At 38.6% G+C, this 14,542-nt stretch overlaps 1 protein-coding gene across 5 annotated transcripts in view; it reads right to left on the bottom strand.

The window, feature by feature from the left end:
• Positions 1-4,190: 4,190 nt before the first annotated feature.
• Positions 4,191-14,542, bottom strand: part of kank1a (KN motif and ankyrin repeat domains 1a) — a 238,018-nt gene continuing 227,666 nt past the window's right edge. For all 5 annotated transcript variants that reach the window (XM_048594926.1, XM_048594925.1, XM_048594924.1 and 2 more), the window contains 4 exons: positions 12,104-12,246; positions 9,324-9,524; positions 6,485-6,583; positions 4,191-5,176 (listed from right to left, as the gene is read on the bottom strand). In XM_048594926.1, coding sequence (XP_048450883.1) covers positions 5,114-5,176; positions 6,485-6,583; positions 9,324-9,524; positions 12,104-12,246 — 506 coding nt within the window. In that variant the 3' untranslated portion in view covers positions 4,191-5,113. The remainder of the gene's footprint in view (positions 5,177-6,484; positions 6,584-9,323; positions 9,525-12,103; positions 12,247-14,542) is intronic.

Raw genomic sequence — 14,542 nt, 5'->3', positions numbered from 1 at the left:
CAAAAAGTGTCCACTGTTCATCAATTGCATTACCGACAATTCACATTAACGAAACATGTGTTATAGCAGAAATACTTGTATTTGTGTTTTTAATGTGACCTAAACATTAACATAACTTATAATTTTGTTCTAAGAGGTAAACACAATTTATTTCATATGACATTAATGAAACTGAAGGCAAACAAGCAAGATCTCATACTTAGATAGCAAGAACTGCAGATGCTGGAGTCAGAGATAACACAGTGTGGAGCTGGATGAACACAGCAGGCCAGGCAGCATCAGAGGAGCAGGAAAGCTGATGTTTCAGGTTGGGACCCTTCTTCATCTCATACTTAGATTGTGTTTTTTATTATTTTGTCAAGTATGTCCAAATAACATTTTTGCCATGTAAATGACAATCTTAATTTAAGTAAAAACTAATGTTCAAGCATGATTCATGTATGGAGAGGCTAGAGAATTGTTTCATTGATTGAGCACAAGGTGGCAACAATAGTCACTGGTAAAACTTGGGAACGATCTGTTGAGGCACATGAAGATTAGGGAAAATACTCTCCTGAATTTTATTTCCTGCAACAGGTCCTTAGTTGCCTGATACCACTGAGCTTGTGCAGATTCCTCCTCCTTTTCCTGATCAGGAATCAGGAGTCTTTAAATGCTAAATTATGAAGCATAGAGCACATCGCTATGACATAAGAAATAGGTTGATAGGACAAATATAATGACATATAGAAACACAGGATAGAGCACCACAGGAGGAAGTTATTTGGCACACTGAATCAATGCTGGTTCTTTTGAATGTGATGAGTCGAGTCTCAATGCAGCTGCGCTGGGTGGTCAGCTTTGGATAAAATACATCAATGACTTGAAATGAGGGGAGTGAAGGCATTGCAGATGACACAAAGGTAAGTAAGAAAGCAACAAAAACAAAAGTTGCTGGAAAAGCTCAGCGGGTCTGGCAGCATCTGTGAACTGTTCTGAGGAAGGGTCACCGGACCCATAACATTAACTCTAATTTTTTTTTCACAGATGCTGCCAGACCTGCTGAGCTTTTCCAGCAACTTGTTTTTGTTCCTGAATAACAGCATCCGCAGTTTGTTTGGTTTTTATTAGGTAAGAAAGCATGTGGTGAGTACAATTACATTTAAAAGACATTTAGAGAAGTAATGGATAGAAAAGGTTTAGATATGGGTCAAACACAGGCAAATGGGACAAGTTCAGTTTAGGAAACCTTGTTGTCATAGACAAGTTTAGCTAAAGGGTCTGTTTCTGTGGTGTGTGACTCTAAGAAGAAGAAATAAAGAGAATACAGATGGACATAAATAGGTTGAATGAGTGAGCAAAAATGTGGCAGATGGAATGTTATGTGGGGAAAAGGAAAACTTACTCACTTTGGCTGGAAGGATAAAAAGGAAAGTATTATTAAACGGAGACTACTATTACAAGGGAAATTGAACACCAAAGCAAGGATGTCATGCTTCGTGTATTAGTGAGATAACATCACAAATACCACATGCTGTTTTGGTGTCCTTATTTAAGGAAGGACATAGGTGTGTTGGAGACAGTTCAGGGAAATACAGGAAATTATTTTTGTTTTCTTTATTCATTCATGGGATGAGGGTGTTGCTGGCTAGGCAGCATTTATTGCCTAATTGCCCAGCGGGCAGTTTAAAGTCAACCACTTTGCTGTGGGTCTGGAGTCACATGTAGGCCAGACCAGGTAAGGGTGGCAGTTTCCTTCCCTAAAGGACATTAGTGAACCAGATGGGTTTTTCTAAACTGGCAATGGATTCATGGTCATCATTAGACTCTTAATTCCAGATATTTATTGAATCCAAATTCCACCATCTGCCATGGTGGGATTCGAATCCAGGTCCCCAGAACATTACCTGGATCTCTGGATTAACAGTCCAGCGATAATACCTCTAGGCCTTTGGCTCCCCTCTAGTTGAAATGAGTATAGAATATAGAATCCCTACAGTGTGAAAACAGGCCCTTCAGCCCAACAAGTCCACACTAACTCTCACAGCTTCCCACCCTGACCCATTTCCCTATAACCCACTAAATCTACACATCCCTGAACACTACAAACAATTTAGCATGGCCAATCCACCTAGCCTGAACATCTTTAGACTGTGGGAGGAAACCCACGCAGACATGGGGAGAATGTGCAAACTCCACACAGACAGTACAGAGTAGTACTTGAACTACTTGAAATGCGTAGTTAGTCTTCTGAGGAAAGGTTACACAAATTGGGCTTGTTTACACGTTATTTAAAAGAGTGACGGATGACTTGGTTGAAGTGTATAGAATCCTGAATGGCCTTGATGTGGGAAATGGAAATGATGTTTCCACGTGGATGAATTCAGAACCAGGGTACACTGTTTAAGAGGAGCAGTGGCTCTTTTAGAACAGAGGTGAAGAAAATGATTGTGCAAACTCTGTGGCAGAAGTCTGTAATGTGGAGTTATTGAATATTTCTAAGGCAGCAGTAGATAGATATTAGGCAAGGGAATCAAAGCTTGCAGCTTCGTTCTTGACAAGGTGACTAGTGGTGTACCTCAAGGATCTGTTTTGGGGCCACTGCTGTTTGTCATTTTTGTAAATGACCTGGATGAGGGCATAGAAGGATGAGTTAGTAAATTTGCGGATGACACCAAAGTCGGTGGAGTTGTGTAATGCGGAAGGATGTTGCAGGTTACAGAGGGACATAAATAAGCTGCAGAGCTGGGCTGAGAGTTGGCAAATGGAGTTTAACGCGGAAAAGTGTGAGGTGATTCACTTTGGAAGGAGTAACAGGAATACAGAGTACTGGGCTAATGGTAAGATTCTTGGTAGTGTGGATGAGCAGAGAGATCTCGGTGTCCATGTGCATAGATCACTGAAAGTTGCCACTCAGGTTGATAGCGTTGTTAAGAAGGCGTACGGTATGTTAGGTTTTATTGGTAGAGGGATTGAGTTTCGGAGCCATGAGGTCATGTTGCAGTTGTACAAAACTCTGCTGCGGCCGCACTTGGAGTATTGCGTACAGTTCTGGTCACCGCATCATAGGAAGGATGTGGAAGCATTGGAAAGGGTGCAGAGGAGATTTACCAGGATGTTGCCTGGTATGGAGGGAAGGTCTTATGAGGAAAGGCTGAGGGACTTGAGGCTGTTTTCGTTAGAGAGAAGAAGGTTAAGAGGTGACTTAATAGAGACATACAAGATGATCAGAGGATTAGATAGGGTGGACAGTGGGAGCCTTTTTCCTCGGATGGTGATGGCTAACACGAGGGGACATAGCTTTAAATTGAGGGGTGATAGATATAGGACAGATGTCAGAGGTAGGTTCTTTACTCAGAGAGTAGTAAGGGCGTGGAATGCCCTGCCTGCAAAAGTAGTAGACTAGCCAACTTGAAGGGCATTTAAATGGTCATTGGATAAACATATAGATGATAATGGAATAGTTTAGGTTAGATGGGCTTCAGATTGGTTTCACAGGTCGGCGCAACATCGAGGGCCGAAGGGCCTGTCCTGCGCTGTAATGTTCTATGTTCTAAGGGAAATAACTTAATGCATCTCAGCAAATACCAGCAGAGGGAGCTAAGGGGATCAGGGGAGTTTTGCTATGTTTGGTCCATGATGCAGAGATAGGGAACTTCCAGCTGCATTAAACACAGTTTCTTATAGGCAGGAGGAAACAACATCCAGAGAGATTTCAGAGAAAGTCAGTAAGGAATCCTTTACTGAAGCTTGCAACTCTTCTGGTGCTCAAAACATCTTATGATGGCTACAGCTAAAAAAAAGAAAACCTGAACTGGGAGAACTGGCCACCCCCCTTCCATTGTTAAACTGTTTTAGCTTTCTAGTTCCCTAGACTCTTCAGCATCTCTGTCTTTACAATCTCTCTTCAAAAAAAAACCCAGGACAAAATAACCTTTTTACAGTGACAGATTTGTCACTCCTTAACCTAAGCATTGGTTGAAACAGACCTAGATGTGGGATGCATTGTTATCTAAATCAAATCAGAATTATGTGCAACAGGTGCTGAAGACTGTCTCCATGCTACTGAAGGGAAATCTGAATGAGCCTTTTAGCCAATGCTAAAAACTGCTCAGTCCTGTCTCTCCAATTCTGTCTAATGAACAGCATAAAAATCCAAAAATAAACAGATTCTAATATGAATTATAAAATGGCATTGATAATAGAAGCAGACAGAGAATTAGCATCATGTAGCTTTTATTCTGAAAATATGGCAAGGATCTAAGGCACTTCAAACTTTTAAATACACACGTGACAAATTTAAATGTGACAAGATTGCAGTCTTTATAAATATGCACAAAAAAACCATGTACAGGCTTTAATTGAAAGACAGGTTGATATACAAACAATACCTCAAATGTCATTAAAACCAAATTAGATACGTTGATGTACACAATTTCTAAAAAGAATTAAAAAGCTATGTTCAATGGTAAATTATGCTATTCTTCATGTAAATTCATCTTTATTTGGGTATGTATAAAATTGTTTGAAAATACTGTATGACTCAATTTTTAACAGATACAAATGATTTTGTTTGACATATAAAAAAGTTACATATCTTTCTGCAATTAAGGGAAAGCTAAACAAGGGCCATCCCTCAACACTTAAATTTTAATGTAACCAACTCAATTGTATAATTTCAAATATTATAAATACATTGTAGAGATTTAAAATAATGCCATTAATATCATGACACTTGTTTTAATGAACGTTTATACAGACAAAATGTAGATTACAACTAATAATGAATGCATTAAAATGAGAAAGCTAAATAACTACGTGCTGTGTTCGCTGTGGTCTAAGGCGAGGAGATAAGACAATATTTAAAACAGAGACTAATAAAGCTTGCAACTGCAGCATAGGATGAGGCGATAGTCATGCTGAGTGTATGATGAAGACTTTATAATGCCAGCCTCCACAACACTTTCCAGTTTAGTTGCTGGTCAGTAGATTGGCAGAGCTACCTTCTTTGTACTATTGCTAAAAAAAAAGTTTTGCTGGTGAGCTCAGGCACACGTTTACATTCAGTGTCTGTCAATATTAACAAGGATACATAGCAGCTTAATAAAAAGGATGGGTCAACGGCAGAGAGGAATCAATCAAATTTGCTTCGCCTGGTTGGACTTGGAGAGGTTTTCCTTCCTAGCCTGGGTGTACCCTAAAAAGACAAATACACAGATTTACAAATATAGGCTGTACCGTGTTTTCAATGAAAAAGGTGCCCTGAACAATTATATATCTTAAGAAGTGAAAGTCTACTTTTATTATTTCAGAGTTCAAATAATGTAAGACACGTGTGAAACCTTAGCTGGAGTACTGTAGGAAATAGGTGAATGCATTGGAGAGAAAGAGACAGTGCAGAAGTCATTTACAGAATGATTCCAGGAATGAGAAACTTCAGTTTTGAGGAAAAATTGAAGAAGCTGCGATGGTTCTTCTTGGAGCGATAAAGGCTGAGAGGAGATTTTATAGATTTTCAAAATCATGAGTGGGGCTAGATAGACTAGATAGTGAGAAGCTGTTCCTGCTCATCGAAGGAAGAACAAGGGGGAATAGATTTAAAGTAATGTGCCAAAGAAACAAGGGTGACATGAGAAAAAGTGTTTTCACATGGCAAGTAGTTAGGGTTTGGAAATGTGGCGGAGACAGGTTCAATACAGGTACTCAAGTGGATGGTTATTTGGATAGTAATGATGTACAGGGATATGGGGAAATAAGCAGGAGACTGGCACTAGGGAATGATGCTTGTTTGAATAGTAGGTGCTAGCACAATGGGCTGGATGGCGTCCTTCTGCACTGTAACAATTCTGTGGTTAGTTAAACTAACTGTAGTTTCGCAATAATATCTAATATAGCCATTCGTGCTCAATGTTCGAATCAATTTTGGAAATATTTAAATACACAAATTCCATTCAGCCCTGTGCTAATAAAGTACTCGGACATTTTACTCCTATTTTGTTAATTAAGATAATAGCAAATGACTTAATGCTAAGTAAGTACAGCATTAGATGAAGAATTTGCTCTGTAAAATGCATTGGACTGCGTAGGATCGTCTTCAATAAGGTAACTGATAAAGTTGTGCAGTGTGACAAGGTGAAATTCCAACTAACCGTGAGAGAGCCATACCCAGAAATTCCTAGATTGAAGGTTACTAGCCTTACTGTCCTGTTATAGGAAGAATCAAACTCAAGCACTTCCATCACAAGGCAAATGGAATAAATGGCATCAGTCAGGCTAAGCTGCTCATATATCAAGTAGCATTGCCCTTAGATATGGCTGGAGTTCAAAGACGGAAGAAAAAGTTTAAATACCCAGGCTGCTGTAAAATCAAGTGTAATGTAGATAATCAGGTGTTTAACTGTGATATTACATTGAAGTCCAGCTCTTCGCTTTAAACTGGAGCATATGTATCATTTTAGCCTGGATGAAATTGTATTATTAATTTAAAAGAAAAACATGTACTTACGGGTGATGGAGCTTTAGAAAAGTTTACGTGAGCATAAAGTAAGACTCCTATATCTTTATGACCCGCCTCTAGAGCAATAGACAATGCTGTACTTCCATCCTGAATGAAAGAAGGAATTGTGTTTCATTACTTAATGAGTCCAAAATGGACATACCTTTGTTTACAGGAAAAAATCACTCAACTTTTATTTTGAAAGAACTCCTTGACAAATACCAGGGGTTCTTTTGTTAAAAAATTCCTTTTATTTACATCAAAATGGTGTCATGATTAGTAAAACCAAAATACATGGAAATATGGGCACATCATCTGCTGAAGAATGGACCAGAAATAACCATTTTGGTGGGGGTGGGGGTACGTGAAAGAGGGTGTTTAACATCCCAAATGCTCTTTGACTGTCTCAAATTTATAGATAAGTTTTCTGTCAATGTAAGTATTTGTTACCCATATCTGAGCAGCTGACAGCTGCATATTCAATAGCCAGGCTGTTGGTTACAGAGTGAAAACGGTCCAAATGTCTGACGAAACACAGTGACTTTAATACTTGCAAAAATCCTTGCTGTGAACAGCAATTTACACGACCGAAACCTCCTGTATGTATATTATGAAAGAGCAGATCTCCTAAAACTGATGAACTATCTCAGAGCTACTGGATACTGAGTTCCATATAACAGAAATGACATTTATATCTTTGTCAAGAATTGTGCCCTCTCTGTGCATGAATGCAACATAAAACTGAACCAGTGTTGTGCACTTGTTAGAATTTCCTATGATACAAACCATACTTTTATGACAGAGGTATAAAGTAGTTGCCTCAGAACAGTGCAAAAATTACAAACCAAAGTGATGAAAAAGATGTAAACCATTCTTTCTCCGATGAATTCCAAACACCAGTTATTGAGCATTTAATGGTACCTGATTTTAGCAAGGTAAAAGCTTGATGCTATCCCTTGCCAGGAAATTAAGTGTAAGTTTAGGCGGCCTGTGAACTGTTGAATAAGATGCAAAAAAGTACACTTCTCCATAGCTGATTGATGCTAGTTCTTTGGGTTTTCCAAGAGGTTATGTATTCATAGAGATAACTAGTGTGTTTATAATACAAATCCTTTATAAAATGTAGAATATAGGAACATTTCATATAATTTGATTTTCAGAACATAATTTAGTGTAATACCTTTGATCTATCAGCCAGGAACGGAACCACCCGAGAGATGATACGCAAGGTCATAAATGGTATAGAATAAAGTTAACCCAAAATACTACTGTGAAATAACAGAAATAGGGCAAATAGACACGGTTCAGAGTAATAATAAAAACTAATCAGCTGCTTTTGGAACATTCTTCAAGGAAAAAGCAAAAGCATTGCCATCATTTCAGAAATAGATGTAACAAAAGGTAGAAATTTAGGATTGTTCTGGATAGATCAATTTAAACAAAATGAATAGTCTTCCTCACAAGTATCTTGTGAACAGTGTACAAATTGTATTACTAATTGTAGTAAATACTGACTTAATTTATATTCTGAGGCAGGATAAAGTCTCCATTTAACTAGTCCTTCCCATGGCAAGCTCAAGAACATGCAATACAGGAAGATAACATGTATAGATCCTCAAAGTAGTTAGGGAACAGGTGATCACAATTTCTAATCAATAGATTTCAGAGCATTTTCATTTAGCACTGTAAACTTGTCAGTAGCCAATATCTGTTGTGTTATTCAATTCAGTTATTAGGGCATTTTTGTCAATTTAACATAAAAGAAACGCTTTCTCTGTTGATTTTCAGAATGTATCCAAATCACATTTATTGTAATTTACTATTACCCTCAAATTTCTCCCTCAAACCAAAAGCAGAAATACCTATGCAGTTTCATAGATGATGAAAGCTTTCTACCATTTCACTCCTGATTGCTCTTTGTGAGAACTTAGCCAGAGACTGCCAAACTAATCCTCTATGGAAGGCATCACAACCTAGCCTGATCACCATCTTACCTGAAGTCCAAAGGATGCTTTCCAGTCATAGGATAGTAGACCAGTGTGAGAATCTTAGTGGCTTTCAGGTGTATTGGTTCAAAAGTCAGCTGTATCGCCTAAACTATACCTCGGCAATGTTTTGCAAATCAACACAAATTTCTGGTGAAAAGTCATTGGCTCGGATCATTAACTCAGTTCCACTCTCCTCTGCTGCCACCAGGCTGGCTGAATATGCCAACATTTTCTATTTTTATGTTAGGCTTCCAGAGTCCACAGTACTTTGATTCTGAATAAATTTATCTGTCGATTTGCTAATTCAAACTTACTCCATAAACCTTCTCTTTTAACACAAATAGATCATGAACATCCATTCCTCATTCATAAATGTCTCACATGAAATACTGAAATGATGCGTTTCACAACTCTGATTTGGTTCACAGAAAGATTGATTCATAAAGTAAATAAAACCCCAGCTACTTCTGTTGTGAATGCACTCAATGATGAGCTTGGGAGGAGGGGAGGGGAGGGGAATTATTGTGGTTTTTGTGCGGACGTGGAGATAAAAATAAATCGAAACTGCTGATATTTATTAATTGCTTTTCCAACATCATCATTGATAACAAAAAAAAAGTAATTGGATGTTCCACAACTGAGCCCATTTCCAATATTAATCAGTGACTGGTTGGGAAGTAGCTGATGAATCTGATGCACTATCATCAGGTCAGCGTGTGCTGTGCAATCACGTATAGCAATGAGATAAATTACGTCTTGATCCAGAGAGGAAAGATGGTCTGTAAAGCTTATAGATAGTACAGTATAAGCAATTGAGAAACACTGACACCTTGCAGTAAAATAATTAAATAGCAACTTACACTGTCAGCTAGAGTGGAATCACACCCAGGTTGGGTCAGCAGCAGCTTAAGTAATTCCACATGTCCGTGCTCACTTGCACACATTAGTGCTGTAGAGCCCTCGTCATCCTGAATATTCACATCAGCTCCACACAGGAGCAGTGCTTTCACCATGTCCATCCGACCATGGCTCACTGCAAGCATCAGTGCTGTCTGACCAGCCTAAAACATAAAGATACACAACCAGGAAAACTTAGACCTGATACAATTGGCTGAGTTACGCACTGCAAGAAAGCAATTCTATGCCAGAAAATGCAGAAGATTCCAGAAATTTGACAGAGGACTCGAGTTTCAACACATTTCAGCGTGGCATGTTTGATCAAGAATTCAAATGAGATTTTCATCTTAATTAGAACATTGCTGGGGAATTATGTGGAGCTAAATGTTTCACAGTGTGGAGGAGACTGAGAAAATTAGACCATCAGTTAGCAAGATGCATTTCAATAAAGGAAGGCAAATATATTTTAAGAGAAAGCTAAATAAAAAAATAAAATCACGCAACCAAATCTTCTTTCTAACAGACAATGTATATATTATGGATAGAACCCAAGCTGAACACTAACTGAAGCCTATGCAGACAGTCATTTGAACCATAGCTGATCTGTATCTCAACTCTTACCCACCTTTGATGCATAATCCCAAATATCTGTAAGTAATAAATATTTGTTGATCACAATCTGAAAATGTCAATGAACTCATGTTACACAGTCTTTTCTTTGGTCTGTAGAAGAGAGGGAGAAAGGTAGATTTTCAGTAGCCTTTGCAAGGAGAAGTGCTTCCTGATTTAATTCCCGAGCAAGAAAAGCCTCTAGTTTTAAGAGCGGGCCTCCTTGCTTTGGGTTCTTCCAGGAGAAGAAATAGCTGCTTTACAATTGCTCTGACAAATCATTTTAAACACTACAGTTAAGTTGTCCCTCAAATCTACTAAGGCAACTCATAATAGACAAGGAAAGGTATTAGAGGAAAACAGTTAATTTACCCTAAGTTAACCCAAACCCTAATGGAACCTACAGCCTATAGGTTAATGTTCTAAATGTGGTGGTTGGAGACAGAGCGGATGCATTGGTTGTGATTGTCAAAAATTTGCTAGATTCTTGAGTGGTCTCATTGGAAAGTAGCCAATGTAAAATTACTACAAGAAAGGGACAGGGAGAGGAAACTAAGGTCAGTCAGCTCGACACCCATCATCAGGATAATTATAGAGGCGATCATTAAAAGGATAATTACAGTAGGATTAGATGAGGCAGCACAGGTTCACAACAAATCTGCCACATTGTTTCAGAGTGTAACCTGCAGGATAGACATAAGAAAAATCAGTGGATGCAGTAAATTTGGATTTTCAAAGGGCATTCATTAAGGTGCCATGTGAACAGTTAGGGTATGGAGGGTTTGAGTTATAAGGAGAGGCTGGATCTTTCTTCACTGGAGTGCAGGATGTTGAGGGGTGATCTTGCAGAAGTTTATAAAATCATGAGGGATATAGATAGGGTTTCTGGTAGTGTCTTTTCCCTAGGATGGAGGATTTCAAAACCGTAGGGCATATTTTTAAGGTGACAGGAGAGAGATTTAAAAAAGACATGAGGGGCATTTTTTTATTTTTTTACACAAAGGGTGGTTTGCATGTGGAATGAACTTCCCGAGGAAATGGTGGATGTGACCACAATTACAACATTTAAAAGACATTTGTATAAGAACATGAATAGGAAAGGTTTGGAGGGATATGGGCCAGGAGCAGGCAGGTGGGACTAGTTCAGTTTGGGACTATTTAGTTTGGGATTGTGTTTGGCATGGTTGGACCAAAGGGTCTCTTTCTGTGCTGTATGACTCTATGACTTCATAAGACAAGGTCTCATGGGTTGGGATAATGTATTAGCCTCGACACAGGAATGTATCCAGAAAAAAAGAGAGTAAGAATAGTTTTGTTAATCTTTAGCAGTCAATTACTAATGGAGTGCCACAAGGACCAGTGCTAGGGCATCAGCTATTACAATCTATGTTAAATGACTTAGATAAAAGGACCACAGGTAATGTATCCAAATTTGCTGATAAAAGAAGCTTGTGGGAAAGGGAGCTGCGGGGAAGAAATAGGGTGGAAGCTCATCAGTGAAAGTGGCTTTGGAGGCAGGGAGAGCGCAAATTTGGAAAGATGTCCATCAGGTCAGCTCCCCATTGCATTCCCACCTGAGTCACTCTTTACAGTTGATGGACAATTAGGGCGACTCAATGTCAATTCGAAAGTTTGAGCAAGTGCCACAAGACACTGGGAATCACTCCTGGCCCTGACAAGTGAGAGAAAGTGCCCTCATGGCAAGTGTTCAGAGTCTTAACTTGACACGATATGAAGGAGCTCAGTGGTGGAGAAGGTAAGAATCCTTCCTGTCTATAACACAGCCTTGTCATTGAACTTTTAAACACTGGAGATGGATGTCTTTGATGGTCAGATGCATTAAAACATGTTCAGACACATCAACAACACTAATTGTTGCTGAGCTTTCCTGTTGCTCCAATTGGATGATGACCAACAGCACTTCCACTGGTCTGAATGGGGCTGTTGGCCTCCAAAGGAGTGGGTTAGAATATTAACATTACTGCACATCACAACCTACAAGTATAATGTAAATACAGCAAAAAAGAGGGCAGGCTATTAAGTAGGGTTTTGAGTTGAATAGAAAGATTAAAATTAAAAGTTACTGAGCGATTTGTCAAAACAATTGTTGCAATATAAAAGGGATGCTACAAACCTGACTGGCTTTGGCATTTACATCTCCCTGACTAAACAGTTCATCCACAATTTTCATGTCTTTCTCATTTTCCACTGCAGCAAGAGCAGCGAGCATGATGGGAGTATAGCCAGCTTTGTTCTGCTGATTAACATTGCAGATGTCTGTAATAAAAAGAAAACGTTAATTCTTGAAACACCATCAAACCAATACAGAAAGCTCTGCTACACCATGTCATTCTTTCCAAAGCCAGCTATTCAATAAAGCGGAAGGTGCATTTTTGATTAATTTTCAATGAGGTTAAATGAAAGAGAAGCTAATAATGTTCATTTATTCAATCAAACAGTAACTTCAGGCAGGGAGAAAAGTGTAATTAAACATGAAAACCTGGACGTTTCTGTTGGAGACACGCTGCTCTGTTTGCAGTTCACGAAAATGGCATCTCACCATCTGGCTCCTCAAATAAATAAACTGAATGAGCATTAAAATGTCTGTATTTACAGAGTAAATATGAACTAGACTCACCATGGAAACCTCTCCCAGGGTTTTGTACTTTTCAGTCTAAGTATCTTTCGAACAGCATGACACATCTTAATTATCTCTCTGGCAATGAAAATTAACTTCAGTGTGAAGTATCATTTCAACACCTTTCTAGAATTTACCAATTAGCTTTTCTCTCTCCCCCCGGCCCCCGAACTGTTTCTTTCTTTCTCTTAATCCAACCTCTCTCTATTTTGCTTTTGATGCCTGATCTGAAATTGAATTTACCATTCTACCTTGTACTGTTTGTTTCAAGTTTCACTAATCATGAAACAAAAATGGGAAATTGCTGGAGATATTCATCAGGTCTGGCAGCCTCTGTGGAAAGAAACAGAGTTAACTTTTCGGATCCAACGACCCTTCTTCAGAACTGGACTTGAAACATTAACTCTGCTTTCTCCCCACAGCTGCTGCCAGACCCGCGAAGTTTCACCAGCAATTTCTATTTTTGTTTCAGATCTTCAGCATCTGCAGTTCTTTGTTTTATGTAATTGCACTATTCGTGAACAGATTTTCAATTTGATTGATTAAGAAGCTGGACAAGTAACTACTGAGGGCACAATGCTGCAATTAATCTGTAATTTACAGCGCAAAAGCTCATTGAAAACAAAGCAAAATATAATGAACCTTCATTTATCACAGAATAAATTCTGGCCAAATACCCTTGCGTTTAGAAAATAAATTTTCTAATTTCAGGTAAATTTCAGGTAAATTTCAAATATTAAGCATAAACAGTAAGTGATAAACCAGATGTCAATACAGTTTGTAGATAACCTTAAAAGATACATTTGTCACTAATCCAATAATTTTACCCAAAAATATTTTGCAATCCATCACAGATGCACACTGTATCTCGAGCCTCTCAAGAATGAAAACAACATTTTTTCTCTTCCATCAGTATGGATTTCCCTTTCTCTATCTTCCTGCTACCCTGCCACGTCTGACGCAAGAGTGAAATGGATAGTTGGGCTTAGAAAGGCCAGCATATGCCTTTTCATCAATCTGTCTAATAAACTTCCATCAATACTGTTACTTTTCACTCAAAAATGAAAATTGACTTCTTGATATTTAAATAGTTTTTTCCTTAACATTGGAATGTCATCCAGGACATATTCATGCTGTAAAACCTGGTGGGTAAGCATTAGAAAAAGTGTTCAATCACTGAAGCAACATCTGGAGCGAGATACAACAATGAATTACGCAAAACACCAGAAACCAATAACTTGTATTGTTTTTATTTTAAAAAAAGTATCTTAAATTATCTAAAATATTTAAAATTAATTTCTTGGTATTTTAAAATATTCAAATTAGTGGAACAGCATGTCTTTAAACTGTATCATTCGTATTTGCTGCTGGATATTTCTTCAAAACACGTATAGATGTTTGAAAGAGATCCTCTGTTATTCACCATCCATGACATATTGCGTTAACAAATCTAACCGTCAGCAGTCTTGCCCCTGCCTAAGATGACAGATGTACCACATATCCATTATGGATGGGTTAGATTCATGTGATGCACTTTTGCTAATGACTGAACCAACCTTTATGAGAGGCAGGTTCTGCCACAGGTTTTACGTAGAAGGTAGTTATCAGGTTTGTGGGTGGTGGTTTTTGGTGTTGGCACCGTTATCATGTCTCATTTGTCACAGGCCCTCAGAGAATTGCATTCTGGCTCATAGTTAAATGTCATCATTTCCCTCCGTCATTGGCTAGTGTTTCCCAGGTGCAAGAATCAACGTTTAGGGTGTTCATGTCAGGCTTGCAAGCATTTCTTTGTGTGTTTTACTGGACTTCCGGATATCACGGCACACAAGCTATCCTTGGGATGTGTCTGTCTTCAATTCGGTTAGTATGTCCAAGCCTACAAAGTGAATTTTGCTCAGTGACTGTCAGCAACCTTGGACAACTTGCCCTTCAGAG

This window comes from Rhincodon typus, chromosome 3, assembly GCF_021869965.1.
Source record: "Rhincodon typus isolate 14 chromosome 3, sRhiTyp1.1, whole genome shotgun sequence".
In the NCBI taxonomy this organism is placed as follows: domain Eukaryota; kingdom Metazoa; phylum Chordata; class Chondrichthyes; order Orectolobiformes; family Rhincodontidae; genus Rhincodon; species Rhincodon typus.
This window is presented reverse-complemented; position numbering and strand designations above follow the sequence as displayed.